Source organism: Oreochromis niloticus, linkage group LG22 (genome assembly GCF_001858045.2).
Source record: "Oreochromis niloticus isolate F11D_XX linkage group LG22, O_niloticus_UMD_NMBU, whole genome shotgun sequence".
NCBI lineage: Eukaryota > Metazoa > Chordata > Actinopteri > Cichliformes > Cichlidae > Oreochromis > Oreochromis niloticus.
In genome coordinates, this window is record NC_031985.2 from 28256769 (window position 1) to 28272997 (window position 16229).

The following is a 16229-nucleotide window of genomic DNA, read 5'->3' on the forward strand; positions in this document are numbered from 1 at the left end:
CAGGCTAACAATGAAGTAGATTAAAGAAGCTAGAACATAATCTGAATGCTGACTTTATATGTAGATATACAGACAGAGAGGCTGAATCACATGCCTCGAAGGCACAAGTTTAACCCAGTTTTACGGTTCATGTTTAGTAGCAAATGTCAGAGCGAGAGTTGGTGGGCGTTCAGTGCTTTAAATACTTCTCAGCAGGATACGTGGTTGTTGATGGACTCAGCTCTGGTTGCTGTGAGGATTTAAGCACCAGGTCAGCCAGCTTAGAAGAAATCAAGCTTAATTTGACTTGCCTTTATTTGGGGCTGTGTGTGGGTGTATACCTATAGTGTGTGCGTGGCGAGGGGGGTGGACTTAATTAGTCGATTTAATTACCCTTAAACTACATAGTAATCTGAGGTTATATTCATTTTATTAGGCGCTGAATCTAATGCAGATGATGCAGCTCCCTCTGTTTAGTAAAACTCCCATAAGGCAGGCATACAAGTGCAAACAGTACCTGTAACCAGGTTACGCAGGTGTAGTTTGACCGAGGCCTCGTGAGCGTTAAGTAACAGGGGGATAGGTGTCTTTCAGTCCCAGGAGTAAATGAGTGAGTGAAGGATGGATGGAGGGCGACTGAGAGGAATGGCACATGGACGGCTGGGTTGGTTAAAGAAGGGAGAGTAATTTGATCCAGCTGAGGCAACAGGTGTGGGGTGAGTTTACACCCTTGTCCACTAGCAAGTGTGAAACCCTCTCTCACACACATGCACACACACACACACATAAATAAATGCAATCTCATACCATGGATAAAAACAAGACGGTGTTGTTGTTGCCAAAGAGACCTCTCTGTGACCTCCGCTCGGCAGACGGGCAAGATATGTTTAGGCGGAAACGTCAAACGCTGACGAGAAATCTAGAATCTTATTTTGCTGAGGTGAGGTGGGGAAGAGATGGTGTATTAAGAAAAAGACTCGTCTCTGCTCCTCAGAACAAATATAGCTGGCTTGTCATAGAGTATTCAACCGCTACGCGTCATCTTTATCGCCACAGTGGCTCATACAAATGCCACAGGGTACATGTGAATCAGGAGAGACAGTCATTCATTACAAAACACATCTGCCATTGTGAAAAACACAGAGTGACTTACAGTTGTGTCTCTAAATATTTGGACATTGACGGGTTTTTTAACGGTTTATAAATTCGTCTATTTTTATACATAGTTTCGAGGCTCAGAAAATGGGACTATCTGGGCAGTTCACTGTTTGTGTCAGGGGTGTCCAAGGCCTCAAGGGACCTCCTCAACATGTCCTGAAGTTCCCCAGAGGCCTGGTAATGAACTGATCATTTGATTCAGGTGTGTTGACCCAGGGTGAGATCTAAAACCTGCAGGTAACCAGCCCTTGAGGCCTGGAGTTCCCCACCCCTGGTCTGTGAACTATGAGAGCAGTAATGCTGACCCCAAATAGTTTGCTCATTAAAAAGAAAAATATAAGTAGGTGAAGGATGCTAAAGTCCTCCGTATAAACAATTGGTGACACTTGTTGTTTTTTCCACTTACAAGAAGTTGATCTCTTGTTTATGCAAAGTCCAGGAACTGCTAGCCTGCACTCTTAGCTTATCTTCACACTTCACAGCTAATTAAAGCAAAGCGACTTCCGCTGCACTTTTCGTTTAATGCGGCAGCTTCTCTTGCACACTTTAATTTCTGTGGAGTGTGAGGCTGCTGTTTGCTGTTGAGCAAAGTACCAAGATCTTTTAGGAAGATCTAACTGCATTTACAGATTTCCTTGCCACACTTCTCCTCTCTTCTCTTTAAAACGCTCTACTGTACTTTGCACTTTGACTCGGAGGTGTGTCCAATGTTGTTGAACGGCCTGATCTAGTCGGTGTAGTTTGATGATCAGTTTCAGCTTTGTGAATCTACATGACGTGTTCATTCTGCTGCAGGCTTTAATTCTTATGGTAGTTACACCCAGAATATCAACCAAAAATCCGGAAAAAAACACATTACGTAAAAGTTATAAATTAATTTGCGTGTCACTGAGTGGAAAAAATCCCCAAGCAAAACATGACTTAGTATTTGGTGTTTTTGGTGACTGTGGTCCCAACTGCCTGAGGATCATTAACAAGCTTCTCCCGTGTAGTGTTGGGCTGATCCACCATGTTTCTGATGATCATCTGTAACTGATTGATCGATATGATTGTAGTCAGTCTGTGGTAGCCGGAAGTTTGGGGACGTAATACTTCTTTAGAGAATGTTTATCTCTTTAAGAGTGTGCAAGGGATCAAATAAGCTGTATTAATCACCAGTATCCTGCACTCTCATTGGTAGCTGTTTCAACTGCTCACCTTGAGGCTGAGATAAAGTTTTTCTCACAGTCTGCTCGCTTCTCATCACTAATAGATTATGTTCTGCTCCTTTCTGTGATCTGAGGTTATCATGTCACTGTGAATTGCTTCCTGTGTGAGGATGCAGCTTAATGTGTAGAGAGCTTAAATTTTAGATTCCCTCATTCCACAAAAAATCCCCAGAAATAAAGTCCACTTTTTACAGATCCTTACCTCCCCGTGGAAACTTGAACCAGCCGTACTCAACCCGCTTCAGAAATTCAATCACAAACAACAGTTAAACGACGGAGGTGAGTGAGACGAGAAGTGGAAGAGGAACTTTAGGAAAGGGGAAGGAGGCTGTTGAGTCAATAGCGGCAGCTGCGGTGTTCCAGTGTGGATGGCAGCCAAAGAAGCACAGCTGGGCCAGGGGACATCGCGCTGATGCTGGTAGCGGAGCTTTTATAGCAAAGCACACACAGCCGCACATCCTCACTCAGCAAACACAAGGATAACACAGCAAATGACTTCTCGCCCGCTTGTTGCAACAGGTGGACGACTGTTTCAACACGCGCACGCACACCCGGCGCTGGCAGGCAGCTGCCCAGCGACAGATTCTGCTCCTTATTGTTGGCAAGGCCATCTCCCCTGTGCACTCGAAAGCCAGCGCTCACGCTTTGTGTTTTCTCTGAGTGTGCGTGCGCGCGCCCACGCCGACCACCCCGTCCTTTGTCCCTTCGGCATTTCTTATCAACTCTCATTCGAGATGTTGCGGATTAGCGGGGTTAAATTTCACCAGATCCCAAATGAGAATCGTTGTGGAGCATCTGGCAACCCACCGTACAGTATCTCCCCTTTTATTTACCACCGCTCCACTCTGCCCAGGGGGGAGGTTAGCGACTGCAGAAGGGAATTGTAGGAGGGTGCTGAGAGAGATAAAAACACAAAGTAAGGAAACAGATAGTGTCAACAGGAGGGCGCAGAATGCCCACTGCTGAGGTGAAGTAAATATTAGAGAACCTGAAGGCGAGATCGCCAACTCTGCATCTGGTGCGGGTACGCCAGGTGACACTTACTGCCGCCGCCACCTGCCTGGTATTGTGCCGCCAACACAAAAGACTTACCTCCACACTCACACGCATGAACCATGCAAATGGAATCAGAGGCTTTGATTAACAGTAACTGCTGTTTGACAACACACAGACAAGCCCGACTGAGTTGAGGACAAAGTTTTGAGGATAAGTGGTGCGCACAGATAAGAGGAGGGGAAAAAACACATGCTGTGAAGACAAATGATGCAGGTGCAGGGTGAGATTCTGCTGTTAAGGAGCCTTTTGTTTGTTTTTGCATTTGAACCTTGTGTCAGATTCATTTAAGCACAGCTGGTCTCAGCATGAAAGAATAAAATATGTCACGTGTTTAAATGGCTGACTGCAGATTAAACCTACAATATGCAAATTTCACCCAGTGGCAGTTGAACTGCAGTTTGTACCAAGAGTGAAATGTAAGTGTAGAGCTGCCGGGTGTGGCTGTGTGGGGACTCATTGTTCCCATACAGCCACACGCGCACACACACACACAGCCACAGTCAGTCCTCTGACAAAGTCAACACTGTTAGTTATACAGTCATCCAGTCAGGACTCTGTGTCTCTCTGTGATAATGGAGGCCCAGACGGCTCCCAGTGGAGTTCAGTCTATAGGATGTCTGCTGCCCTCAAATCCACAGTTGACTTTGTGTAGAAAGGACTAAGACATAATTGAGTTGGCAAACAGCGCTTTATAGGTTAATGGGATTGGTTTACCTGAGAGTGTGAGCTTAACACACATATATTCTAATCAGACGGTGCCAGATTTAAATCTCCTTCGAGTTACCAAAGTTGGAAAACCAGAACAACCCCAGATTCACGCGTTCCTCAGATCCTCCAGTTTGCCTAGTTTAGAATGAGTTTTTCTAACCTCTAACTCAGAATGTGGGAACATAATGGAGTGGCTACAGAGATGATGTGTTATATATTATTCCTTTGTGTTTAAGGTGTCGAAGTTTATTTTTTTAAAATTGCATTCAATGTAAAAATTATATACATTGCATGCAAAAGTGTGCAATGTGTTTTTGTTGTATTTTGATGGAAAAAATGGAAATGGGTGCAGTGACTGTGACCTGCAAACATGCAGGGTAATGCAGTATGTGAGGCAAAGTCAGAGGTTGCCAGTGGTTGAGGTGAAAAGCAGACATTGTCCAAAGAAGTGTTGAGAGAGCTCCAGAAAGCCTGGAGAACCATTTCCTCGAAACCACTTTAAACAATTACACGAATGTCTGGCTCCTTGGAAGCAGATTTTTTTTTTTTTTTTTTTAAATGGGACGATTTTGCACAGTACTGTACATTTGACCCATTCACTAACATTTACCGTCATCCACCATGTTTTTCTGTAAGCTTGGCAACTTATAGACAAAAATGTTCTCCAGCTTTCCGACTTGTCGTTTCGGGCGTTGTCGCAAATTTTCCCATCCGGAAATTCATTTCGCCCATTTAGTCAACTGAATCGAACATGAAGGCGCAAAAGCACAACCAAATCCCCGAGCTGTAAGCTGTCGAGTTGTATTGTGGGTAATGTAGGCTCCGGTTTTTAGCATGAAGAAGGTTTGAAATAAGGTTCTGCTGCATCTGCACGTGCACGTTTGTTCAGTCATGGTTGCTGCTGGCACATCTGGAGTCGGGTTGGTTTCTTTTAGCTGCGTCGTGTCTGAGTACAGCCTCAGTTTGCGCCTCTCTCGTGCTTTAGCTTGCTTGCATTCAGACCGCAGTGGTAACCTTGATTCCTTGAAAAGATAACCATCTAGCTAGCTTTGAGTGTCATTTAAAAGCCTGTCTGTTTGTCTTTTCTAACCATCTGGAGGAAAAACTCTTCAGTACAATAAAAGGAGAAACTGAAGACAACTTGTGTGACTGAGTTGTTGTGTGTACCGACACAAAAGAGATAAAAAATGGGGCTCAGCCTCTTTTTTTCTGTGCTTTCCTGCTCATGTGTTTGGCTAAGTTTAACTTTCATAAAAAAGTTGCATCTGTTAGAAGTCACTCTCTCTGCAAGTTGCGCCGATCTAAATTTCCACGGTACGCCTTGAAGGGCAGCGGCTCTGGATGCAAGCGAGCGCTGGGATAGACAGAGAGACGAGCGGGGCAAGGTCTGGTGCTGCCGTTGCGTTCCCGAGGCCTGGCCCGGAGACTGCTGACTGATGCAAAATAGAAACACGGGGGTGGAAGAGTTCGAGGGAGAGACAGTGAGTGAAAGCTGAAGCGAGACTGATGGCGGGAGAGAAAGAGAGACGGCGCACAAGACACGAGGGTGGGAGGAAGGAGGGGAGAGACATTATTGAGCCAGTGTGAGTCAGCAGGTTGATGGAGCTTCAGGGTGCGGCTCCAGCACATCGCTGCTCCTGTGCCTTACCCGGTTTGAACTGGCCTGTCTCAGCCGTTGCAGTTTGCAGACAGACCCTCAGGAGCTTCACTGTTCTATTTATTTATTTATTTATTTATTTATTTGTGTACAACGAGGACTGTCACTGTCAGAGGTCTGAAAGTTCTTTTCAACGCCTTTTTTCCCTCCACCTGTTTATTAAAAATAAATCGTTGGAAACACTGAATCCAATATCAAATCAAGTCCTCGTTGTCCTTGTCAAATGTATAAGTGTGTGTTTTTGACCTTTCTGTGTGAATGTGTGTACAGGACCAGGGGACAACATCCCTGCAGTGTATGGCCTGGATGTGACGGACGTGTCACGGTGGGAGGAGACGGTGCTGGACCCTGCACTGCAGATACTGGACAGCCTCAGTAAGGTGGGGCCTCGGCAGTCTAAAGTGGCAGCTTCCTGTTGGCTGCTTTCATCTGGTGCTGTGGGATCTTTCTCTTTTACTTCAGTTCCTTTTGCTACTCTTTATCATTCTGTATCTTTTCATTGCGTACTTTGTGGTTTTACGTTTCCTTCCTTTCATCCTTTTGCCATTAGTGTGTTCCTCTCCTTGTTTGCTCTTATTTAGTCCTCCTTTTGAGGATATGCCCTTCTTCCTTGGATTTGCCTTATTTGGGCTTTTTTTTTTTTTTGGTCCCATTTTTATTAATTTTTCTTCTTTTCATTTTTCCTGGCCACTTTTGCTCCTCTCTGCGATTTCCTTATTCATTTTTGTCCTTCAGTTGTCAAAGGGCGATGGCGTGTTGTCGCCACACTGCCAGGCGGGTAGTGTGGACACCCGACTTTGTGAATAATATAATTCAAGAACGAATCAACATAGAATTTTAAAATTGACATCACGGATGAATCTACTAAAAAAGTTTGAATCTCAGTGACCTCGATGTCAAAATCAAGGTCAAGTTCTTTTAATTTCCTGTGAATGGGATGACTTGAGAAAACACAACGTAGGATTTTGAAATTGATTCCATAGGTGTGTCTGCTAGGAGGCTAAGGGGTACCACAGTCAGCTGCCAGTATTTCTATTTCCTGTCTTCATCCTTGTCTCTCATTCGTTTATTCTCAAGCTCTCGCTTTTCCCTTGTTCCATCATTTTCTGTTTCCTTGCTTAAGCAGAATTTATGGTCGAGGCGAGGTGGTGCGTTCACTGTCCACTGGCAGTCTGAGGACAGGGCCGAGGGCTCTGTTAGCAGTAAGAGGCAGTGACCCCAGTATCTGTTACACCCGGTCTGTGGGCCACTTGAGGTTGGTCGGTGCGTCTGATATCACCGTGTTGGTGTTGTTCCTGCATCATCACCATAATGCTGGTCCAGGATCAACATTGCAACTAACCGGTGACATTGGTGTGATGTTATATTATGGGCTTTGGTTGAAAAAGGAAAAAAAGGCCTTTGTTTGCATAAAATTGTCTTCTGCAACACGTGTTTGCTGTTAGCCGAATTTAGCTTACTTGTATTGGTTTGCTTGTGATATTTAACATTAGCAAACTGCTTGGTTAATGCTTACTGCTTAATACTCAGACAACGTGATTGGTCAGATGCAGTGTTGATCGAGGATATCAGATCGTGCGTTGTTGGTGCGTCTGCCAGCCGTGGAGAAGAACAAAGTTCTTACATGACAAAGAGCTGATGGGACACGAGTGTTAAAAACAATGAAAAGTGTGCAGTGGAGTCACCGTATGTGCTGTTCATGCTATTTTTGTTGTTGTTGTTGTTGTTGTTGTTGTTTTGTTTTTTTAAATCTTTGAGGTTTTTCCACGGTTCACCCCTTCCCGGTGAACTGCACTTGTCAACCATTCAGCATTCTGTAGACTCCCCATTACAGGATCTCGGAGGATCACACAATCGGGCACATTTATGGGACCATAAATCATGCTTTACTCTGCTGCCTATCCCATGTCTGCTTCCGTTCCCTAAAAAGTTCGTTTTAGCACGTCATAAATAAGTTTTTCAGATTTAAAACCTAAAAAAAACCCAGACTTTTTTTCCGCTCCACTTCTCAGCATGAGGAGCCAGCTATTGCACCAGTCAGAGCGCAGGGGGCGGAGCAGAGAAACAAGCGGAGCCACCACACGTGTGACCTGTGTGACAAAGTGATCATCGGTGACCTGGAGTGGACAGGTGAGGCATAAGCATGTGGGAAAAAAAAGAAGCTAAATATGAATATAGACGTTAGCTAACAATACTAATATGTTCATCAAAGCACCGAGGACAAGCAAACTGAGAAGTACTAAAGAAGTCGTACCATGTTATGTATTTGACTGTTTAGTGGTGCCTTAAGATTCCTGTGGAGATTCATGCCCAGTACCAAACACAGATTTCTTTTCTCTACATGCTAACCTGATCACCTCTGAGCCCTGTTGCACCAAGTCTTGTGATCATCTTCAAGTATCACTGAGATCAAACCGTGCACTCTCTTTCTCTGTCTCTCTTGCTAAATATATCCAAGGAGTGTCTTTTATCCTCTGTACCCACAGCTCACCTGAAATCTAAGAAGCATCACTATCATGTGAGGAAGAAGAGGAAGTCCGATCCATCCTGTGACCAGTCGCAGAGGACCAGCGCACCTTCCGACTCTGCAGGAGAGACTCTTTCAAAAGACTCTTGTGATACTGTTGCTCCGGGCAGCGGTGATCAGACCTCTCAGGACTCTACTGGGACGACACACGAGGAAGTACCAGTGACTCTTTAAAAAGCCTGCACTGACTCTGATCCACATCCATCTTCACTCAGGTCTCCATCCAGTTCTTATATGATTAATTCCTGGTTTCCATAGGATCTAATTTATTTATTAATTCCTGAATTCCAACACATAAATCGGCAACAAAAAACCCTCCTTCAAACATGCTGAAGCCCTCGAGCTTCAGGTTCTTGCAGCATTTTTTTTCTTTTCTTTCCAGTAGCAACACAGACCGAAGTGAATAAAGTACATGATTTATGGCGTGTGCAGGCAAAGAAAAAAAACGAATCATAATTTATTTTTTACCACTGCCTGAAAATCTAATGTAAATTTTAAGAGAGAGGTTTATTTTTTTTATTTTTTAAAACTGTGCTGTATATACTGCTGCTATGGACTCTCTAGTTTGTCAGCATTTCAGGCTTCAGGACAGATTGTTAGTATTAGGCCCGGTCACCTTTATTTCAAATAAACTCCAAAGTTTTCTCAGCTCATGCTCCCAACCTGTAATCTTGTGACATAAAATATTTTATTATTAAACATATTTTTATTAAACTGAAAAAAATGTCTCTCTCTGGAATTTCCCAAAACTTTATACAGAATTCAAATGAAACGAGCACTCAGAGAGCGCACTAACAATGAAGGTCAAGGTCAAACACTTAGCCAACATAGATACTGTTGTCTGCTGAGGCCTAGTATATTGTTGTGAAGTTGGTAAACGATCCATAAAAAAATTGTGGGTAATGTGAAGTTTTTGCTGATTTACTGAACAGCTCGAGCTGGTTTTGGGGTCTACCATCACTCAAAACGTGAAGATGATATCTTGAAAACTGTGGATGCTAAACTGTTAACAGACAGACAAACAGAACCGATTACATACACATTTAGGGGGAGAAATTGGGGGGACATGGACTTAACGCTATAGCGTTGACAGTAAAGACAGCTGTGGACCTCCAGCCTCCACCCACTGTGGAAGACAGAGCCAAGCTGCAGCAGACTCGGGCCTTTTAGGAGACTGCAGCCATGCAGAGACCCTGATGGACTGCCAACCAACGCCTCAGTCACACGTCACCCCAAGTGGTCAGGTGAGAGACCCTTGATGGCATAATGAGTCCTTCCCCAGGTTTACCTGACGGTAACTTCTTTAGGTGATCGGACGCTCTCTTTCTGTCATCTTGGCTCGAGTTTGGGCTTTTAGAAAAGAAGCATTTGGATCCCAATTATGTCGTTTTCATAATCCTAGGAAGTCTAAATTGTATTTATCCAAGTGACGGTGCTTTTATGCCACTCAAGCGAGAAGTAGAAAGCACAAAATTGGATTTCAGGGGTCTCTCAATGCGACAGCAGCAGTTTAACCTTGGTCTCATTGAGCTCTCATTGGCCTGCTGACACAGCACTGAGCTTGGTCCTTTGTTTGCCGGCTGCCACCTCATTTTACACTCATGAAATATGTTGTTTCTGGTCTTTTGTTCAGTAATGACTAGTCACCTGATTGGCTTGGTTTATCTCCTGAGTGGGGCCCAGCCGAGCTCATTTCAGCCCTGACGGTGGTGTAAACCACCAGCAGGTCAGGCTGTGAGAGGAGTGTGTTTTCACAGCGGTGATTGCAGGTCTTTGTTTATCCGGCAGCGTGCCGTACCGCTTTCAACCCGAGGCGTGTCTTCCCCCCGCTGTAAAGCCACAATACCTGGCATCGCTCCAGAGGCTTTCTTTGGCAGTGCTTTTCCGTCTCCTCACCTCGCTCCTGTGTTAACGCTCTCTGTCTTTAAGTTTTCAGTTGCAGTCTTACAGTCTGAGGAATTACAGAGTTTAGTTCACAGGCTCCCAGAAGTTGACCTCATCCACATGGCTAAAAATATTTCCAGCAGCATAATAGCTGGAAGTGTGCGTCTGTCTGTGTGCGTCCCACATTCTGTCTTTCCAAACTGGGTCAGGCCTCCAGCTTACTGGGGTATTACCATACAGTACGGGAGTCACAGTGATAGCAAAGGTCACTGTACGGCTCGTGTCTGGTTTTTATAACCACTCCTCTGTTTGGATGGTTTGTTTTTCTTTCCTTCTGTTGTCCATTTCGAATCAGCTACGGCTCTATTTTTTCCACTGCAGCACTTTTTTCATTTTTGTGATCTCTGGAATTACAAAAAAACCAACGAGTGGGATCTTTGAATGAGGAAAAAGCATTACTGCCTTGCATTTTCTTTAGTAATTTTACACGTGGTGTGTGGTTATCTTGAGTGGCTCAGCGAGTCTGGCTTGGCACCTCCAAGCACCGCTGAATCACCTCACATTTAAGAGCCAAGCTTGCGCAATTCGGTGACATAAAGCACCTTGACTGGAATGCCAGTATCCACAGTCACAAGGCTAATTAGCGATGTGCACACTGTGAAGCAACGTGTCACCGATGCATGCACTGAATGAATAAAGCTTTGACACAGGCTTGGAGGGGAGGAATGTACTGCAGCAGTAGCTGCCACCCCTCTTCTAAATCTACCCAGTGTATGTGTTTGTGTTTGCATGTATAGCTGCATCAGTTAGTGAGCCATACAATGATTCTCCCAGTTTCAGCACTTTTCTGCCTCTCCCTCTCTCCAGTCCTCACCATAGCCAGTCAGTATTTGTAAATGCTCTGAGCACATACCGCCCCATACATGAGGCCCAGTATAGGGGAACTGTACATGCGGTAGCCTAAAGATGTCAATTGGTCTGGCCTGTTCACCTTGGGGCCTTTAGTACTCCATACACTGCCTCCTGCGTGGGCTTGTAAATCAATGGTATAAACCAGACTTCACACAACCTCACGCATTGGTACCCTGACTCTCCAGAGCAGAGCTGATATTAGCCTGCCTGACAGCTCAACAGAAAGAGATTCTAAACAGTTTACCAAAGGTGGAGGCTAAGTATGTTTCTGTGCTAGTTGTTCATAAGCACCCCCAATTGGCCACCTCAAATAATACCCATGAAAACATTTTGATTGCTCTATTTTTCTTTCAAGCAGTGAGTGCATTTTTACTGCTGAGGTACTGTTAATTTCAGTTTCTAGACCAACCAAACTCTTCGATTAAGGTGCACTCCATCTGTACTGTTATGACACTGAAAGGAGGCTGCTGACAATTTAAAGAAGTGAGTGAAAGACAAGGCTAGGAAACTTTAAATACAATGTTTGGCTTTCTTCAAGGCCTCTCTCCACTAATTGTCGTCTTTGAAGTCATTGAACTGGACTTCTCAACCGTGTTTTTGCTGCTAGTGCCTTTTAGAGCACGGGTAGGGAACTCCAGGCCTCGAGGGCCGGTGTCCTTGATCCAACACAGCTGATTTAAATGGCTAAATTAGCTCCTCAACATGTCTTGAAGTTCTCCAGAGGCCTGGCAATGAACTAATCATTTGATTCAGGTGTGGTGACCCCAGGGTGAGATCTAAAACCTGCAGGACACCGGCTCTCGACGACTAACATTCCCTACCCCTGTTTTAGAGCATTATTACTAGAATTAGCTGACAAATAACCGGGCTAGCTCTAAAAGCTTTTAGCCTAGTGCTTAGGACCAACAGTGGGTCAACACCAGAGATGGGCAGTAACGCGTTACTGTAATCTGATTACTTTTTTCAAGTAACGAGTAATGTAAGGGATTACTATTGCAAAAACGGTAATTAGATTACCGTTACTTTCCCGTAGGAACGCTGCGTTACTGCGTTACTAAAACCGTGATTTTTTTGCGAGAATGTCTCATGACAGTGACGTAAGCGAGTGCGACGTTCGTGACAACAGCTGTGTGCAGATCAACAATGGATAATATATAGAGTGCGGGAGAGAGTGTAGCATGCAGCGTTTAAAGCGTGGAAGTACTGACCTTATTTTGACTTTGATTCCATAAAAAGTGACAAAAACATTAGTGTCCGTTGTGCGTGGGAAGAAAACTTCTTTTTACAGCGAAAAAAACGCCCTAAACTTCCAAGCAAGCAGCGAGTGCGCTACGACGTAATGTGAAATTCACAGAGAAACTCGCGGATTCTTCCACTGACCGCTGCCGCACACCTGCACCAGGGCAAACCTCCGCCTACCCCACTCCTGCTTTACAGGTGAAAATAGAGCAACAGGACCGCTAGTCTTTAATTTTATTTATTTTCTGCTGTGTTTTACTTTCATCTATTTGAAAGAGTGAGTGTAAACACACAAAAAAAATCTATTTTATATGCTGGAATGTGCAGAAAATAGGTTTTTGCTTGATGCATAAAGGTAAAAGATTTAAAGTTTAAAGTTTTAAAAAGAGACGTTTCCATTTGATTACATTTTGTATGATGGATTATGCAGAAAAAGTAGAATTGGGCTGAAAGATCTATCGCTTTATCACCTATTCAGGTTGTAAATCGTGTTTTTAACAAGTAACTAAGTAACTAAGTAATTAATTACTTTTGAAAATAAGTAATCAGTAAAGTAACAAGATTACTTTTTGGGGGAAGTAATCAGTAATTAGTTACTGATTACTTTTTTCAAGTAACTTGACCAACACTGGTCAACACTGCAGTGGGTCAACTGGAGTTAGATTGGTTTCCCAGCTCATTCCTGCAGCACTTTCTGTTGGTGCTTTTCAGATTTTCACCTGTGAACAGAAGCAGCCAGTTTTCAGTCTTTATGCTAAGATTAGCTTCAGGCAGTAGCTGTTTTATTAGCATACCATAAAGACAGCTATGTGATTATTCTCACGGAACTTCCTAATAAAAGGAATTGAGTAAACTTTCCTTTGATGATTTCTTGTAAAGTAACTGTGATACTGTCTTTTTAACCAGTCAGACCTTTATTTTTGATCATTCTCCTCATTAATTTTCCTAGTTTGTCCTCTAATTGAGATCAATGGACGTCTGTATTTGAGCTTTGTGGGCTTCTCAGAGCTCTGCTTGTAGTAGTGTGTCACCCAGTGACTGTGCATCTAGGTAATTTGAAGTCCACCTAATCCTAATCTCTAATCCCATTTGACTAAACATTCTCTGCCATCTGGCTCTGGCGAGACGAAAAAAAATGCTTGCACGTATCTACGCAGGCAGACATGCAAGCAGCTGATCAGATAGGTGGTAGCCAAAGTCACTGTTGAAATGACGAGAAATATCAGTTCTGCTTATGCGGAGAATTCTTGGAGATACCAGAGAAGGCCGAGTCTTTGCCAGGGAGCAAAATAATAGACACCACACAGCCTTTTAATCTCGTTTTGTGGCGTATGAAGGACTCGTCTGAGAATGTGTATCTCTTTTGTTGACACTATAGGCGCAGACGGTTAAAACCAGCAAAAGGTCAACTATCAGGCGGTGAGCCGCTCAGTGTGCGAGCAGAGAAGATACTAGGAGCTCACATTTGTAGCCTTTGACATCTTTTTTCTCTATAAAGATCAATGTGTGCGTGTTTGTGAATCCCTGCTTGCGAGCTGGGGCCACACTGTTTCCATGCATGTAAGGATGAGGACAAAGGGAGTTTGACAAACCTGTGAGAAACACAACACTGCAAGGTGTGACTCGATAAGATAAAAGCGTATTGTGTTGTTCTGTGTGTGTGCGCGTGCACGAATGTAAGGTGTTAGTCTTGTTTTATATTACAAGTACCACAACAAAATGCAAGGCAGTCACTTCTTACCTCTGTGGCGACCGCATGTGTCTGTAGCTCCTGCAGTATAGATGTAATAATTGCGTGTTTGCACCTGTATGCATTATGAATTGCACACACATGGCCAGAGCTACTCAGTGAGGGATGAGTGTTGTTGCAGCCTAATCCTGAGATGCTGTTTTATAACATTTCAATGTGATGTATGCATCCAGAGCCTAGTGCAGACCATCATTTATTTATGTGTGGTGTGTGTGTGTGTGTGTGTGTGTGTGTGTCTATAGGGAGGAACTAGGTTCACTGAGTTCATGCAGCTCTCTCTCCCCTCTCTCTGTGTCACACTGTCTGGTTCCTGTAGTGGTCGCCGTACATGAAAGAGCGACAGAAGGAAAGGGAGAGGAGGAGATTTGATAAGATGTGAAAAGCCTTTAAGGAAAGTGTCATAGGTGCAGCTTATGCATGGCTCCCTATAGTCTCTCTGTCTGTCCTCTCTCGCTCTCTGCTGCATATTTCCTGCCTTGGTTATGTAACGCGGGGGCTGCTCTGTACTTTTTTCCTTCTCCTTTTTCTTCTACCCTCCCCAATCCAGAGCATGACATGCCTTCCTGTTTTTCCAGCAACCCAGTGAACCCTTTTTTTTCCCAGGGCAGTGCTTGCCCATTTTCTATTGTTACGTATTGTATGCATGGTGCTCTTATTTTAGATAAAGCTGTTTGCACTTGATGTATTGTGTCTGGCTGGACTCATAAATGTCTCCGTCCTCACACTCCTTGGGTCTGCGTGTGTGTCTCTGTCACTCTTCTCCACACTGCTGTCCATCTTTCCTCTCTTTTGTGTGTCTGTCCACTTGTTTTTCACCTTTGCTCTTAGGCAGGAAATGGGTGTGCTGGCTCATAAAGGACTAACAAAGCAGTCTAACTCTCCGTTATGTGTAAGCATGCGTGTTTGTGTGCTTATTTTCATTGGACCTATGTGTGCACTGGGAGCAATGTACTCTCTGCAGTGTACAGAGTGTGAAACAAAGGGTGTGTGTGTGTGCGCATCGCCATTGTCAGTGAGTTAAGCGCTGTAGCCGGCTTTTTCCCGCCAGTGCGGTGTTTTGTGGGAGGGGTTTTGGCTGTGCTCAGCAGCAACAAAGAGCCACCGCTTCCCGCCCGATATGCAAATAGACGTGAGGTGGGCGGAGCTGGGAGCCTCCCCTTATGCAGAGCTTAACGCTTTCACTGCCAGGGTGAAGGTCAGGCGGTGCAGTGCATTAAATCGTCCTTACTCTGCTCACCAGGACTCTGTGACAGCATAGGCCTGCACCTACTATGTTAAATGAACAGTCTTTACTTGTAGTCTGAATACTATACAACAAGTTATTTAACCCACTGTGATCAAAGGTCTCTGTGCTGGAGTGTTGTCTGGCTTTATAAATACTCAACTTTCCCCTTTATTGGACTTAACTGGTTGTTCATTAGGAGGACGTAAACACAGCATTAACTGTATATCCGGGTGTGCATAACTGTAACCGTGCACAGCTTGACCATCAATGAGCAGACACGCAGTGTAGTCGAAGCTTTTGGGGATTCAAGGCCAATTGTTCTCTCTTCCAAAGAGGAGCATCACCTAAAGCTTGTTGATCTTAGAGTTTGGAAAGTCTAATCTCTGATTTTGCAACTTTAATTAAAGATTTATGTTCTGTGTTCATTTGTAAATATGACTAAATTTACTCAACTTACTCCCGTGTGAATCCTTTTGTGAAGGGTTATATTTTGATTTTACTGACATCGCCACGCTTTTGGATTTACCAGTGGAGTGGTCCGAGTGGTGATATATTCACTCATGGCCACAAAGTAAAACTCTGAAAGTAGATAATAATTCGTCCTAAATCTAACACGTGTGTCACAAAAACATTTGTTTACCAGATACTCGTGGCCCTGTTTCCAAGGTGTCTCACACTTGAGATAAACATGTAGCTGTTGATCTGAAATTGGTGCAAATTTAAAATACAAATAATAATATATAAACTTTCAAACCTGTACTAATTGTAAGTTAAAGAGTTGGAGCTCAAGTATTAATTTATAAGTGTTGTAAAACTGTCCTATTGTATGTCTGTGTGTGCGTGTGTGTGTAACAGCACATGGCTCTTTTATGTAAGAGTGTTTTTAAACCCAGGGTAACATTAGATGGCATGTATGCCAATAGCAG

The 16229-nt window shown here is 43.9% G+C and overlaps 1 protein-coding gene across 1 annotated transcript in view; it reads left to right on the forward strand.

The window, feature by feature from the left end:
• Positions 1–9017, forward strand: part of trit1 (tRNA isopentenyltransferase 1) — a 43667-nt gene extending 34650 nt beyond the window's left edge. Inside the window, exons 9-11 of the mRNA XM_013266346.3 lie at positions 6037–6146; positions 7779–7896; positions 8253–9017. Coding sequence (XP_013121800.1) covers positions 6037–6146; positions 7779–7896; positions 8253–8467 — 443 coding nt within the window. The 3' untranslated portion in view covers positions 8468–9017. The remainder of the gene's footprint in view (positions 1–6036; positions 6147–7778; positions 7897–8252) is intronic.
• Positions 9018–16229: the final 7212 nt, after the last annotated feature.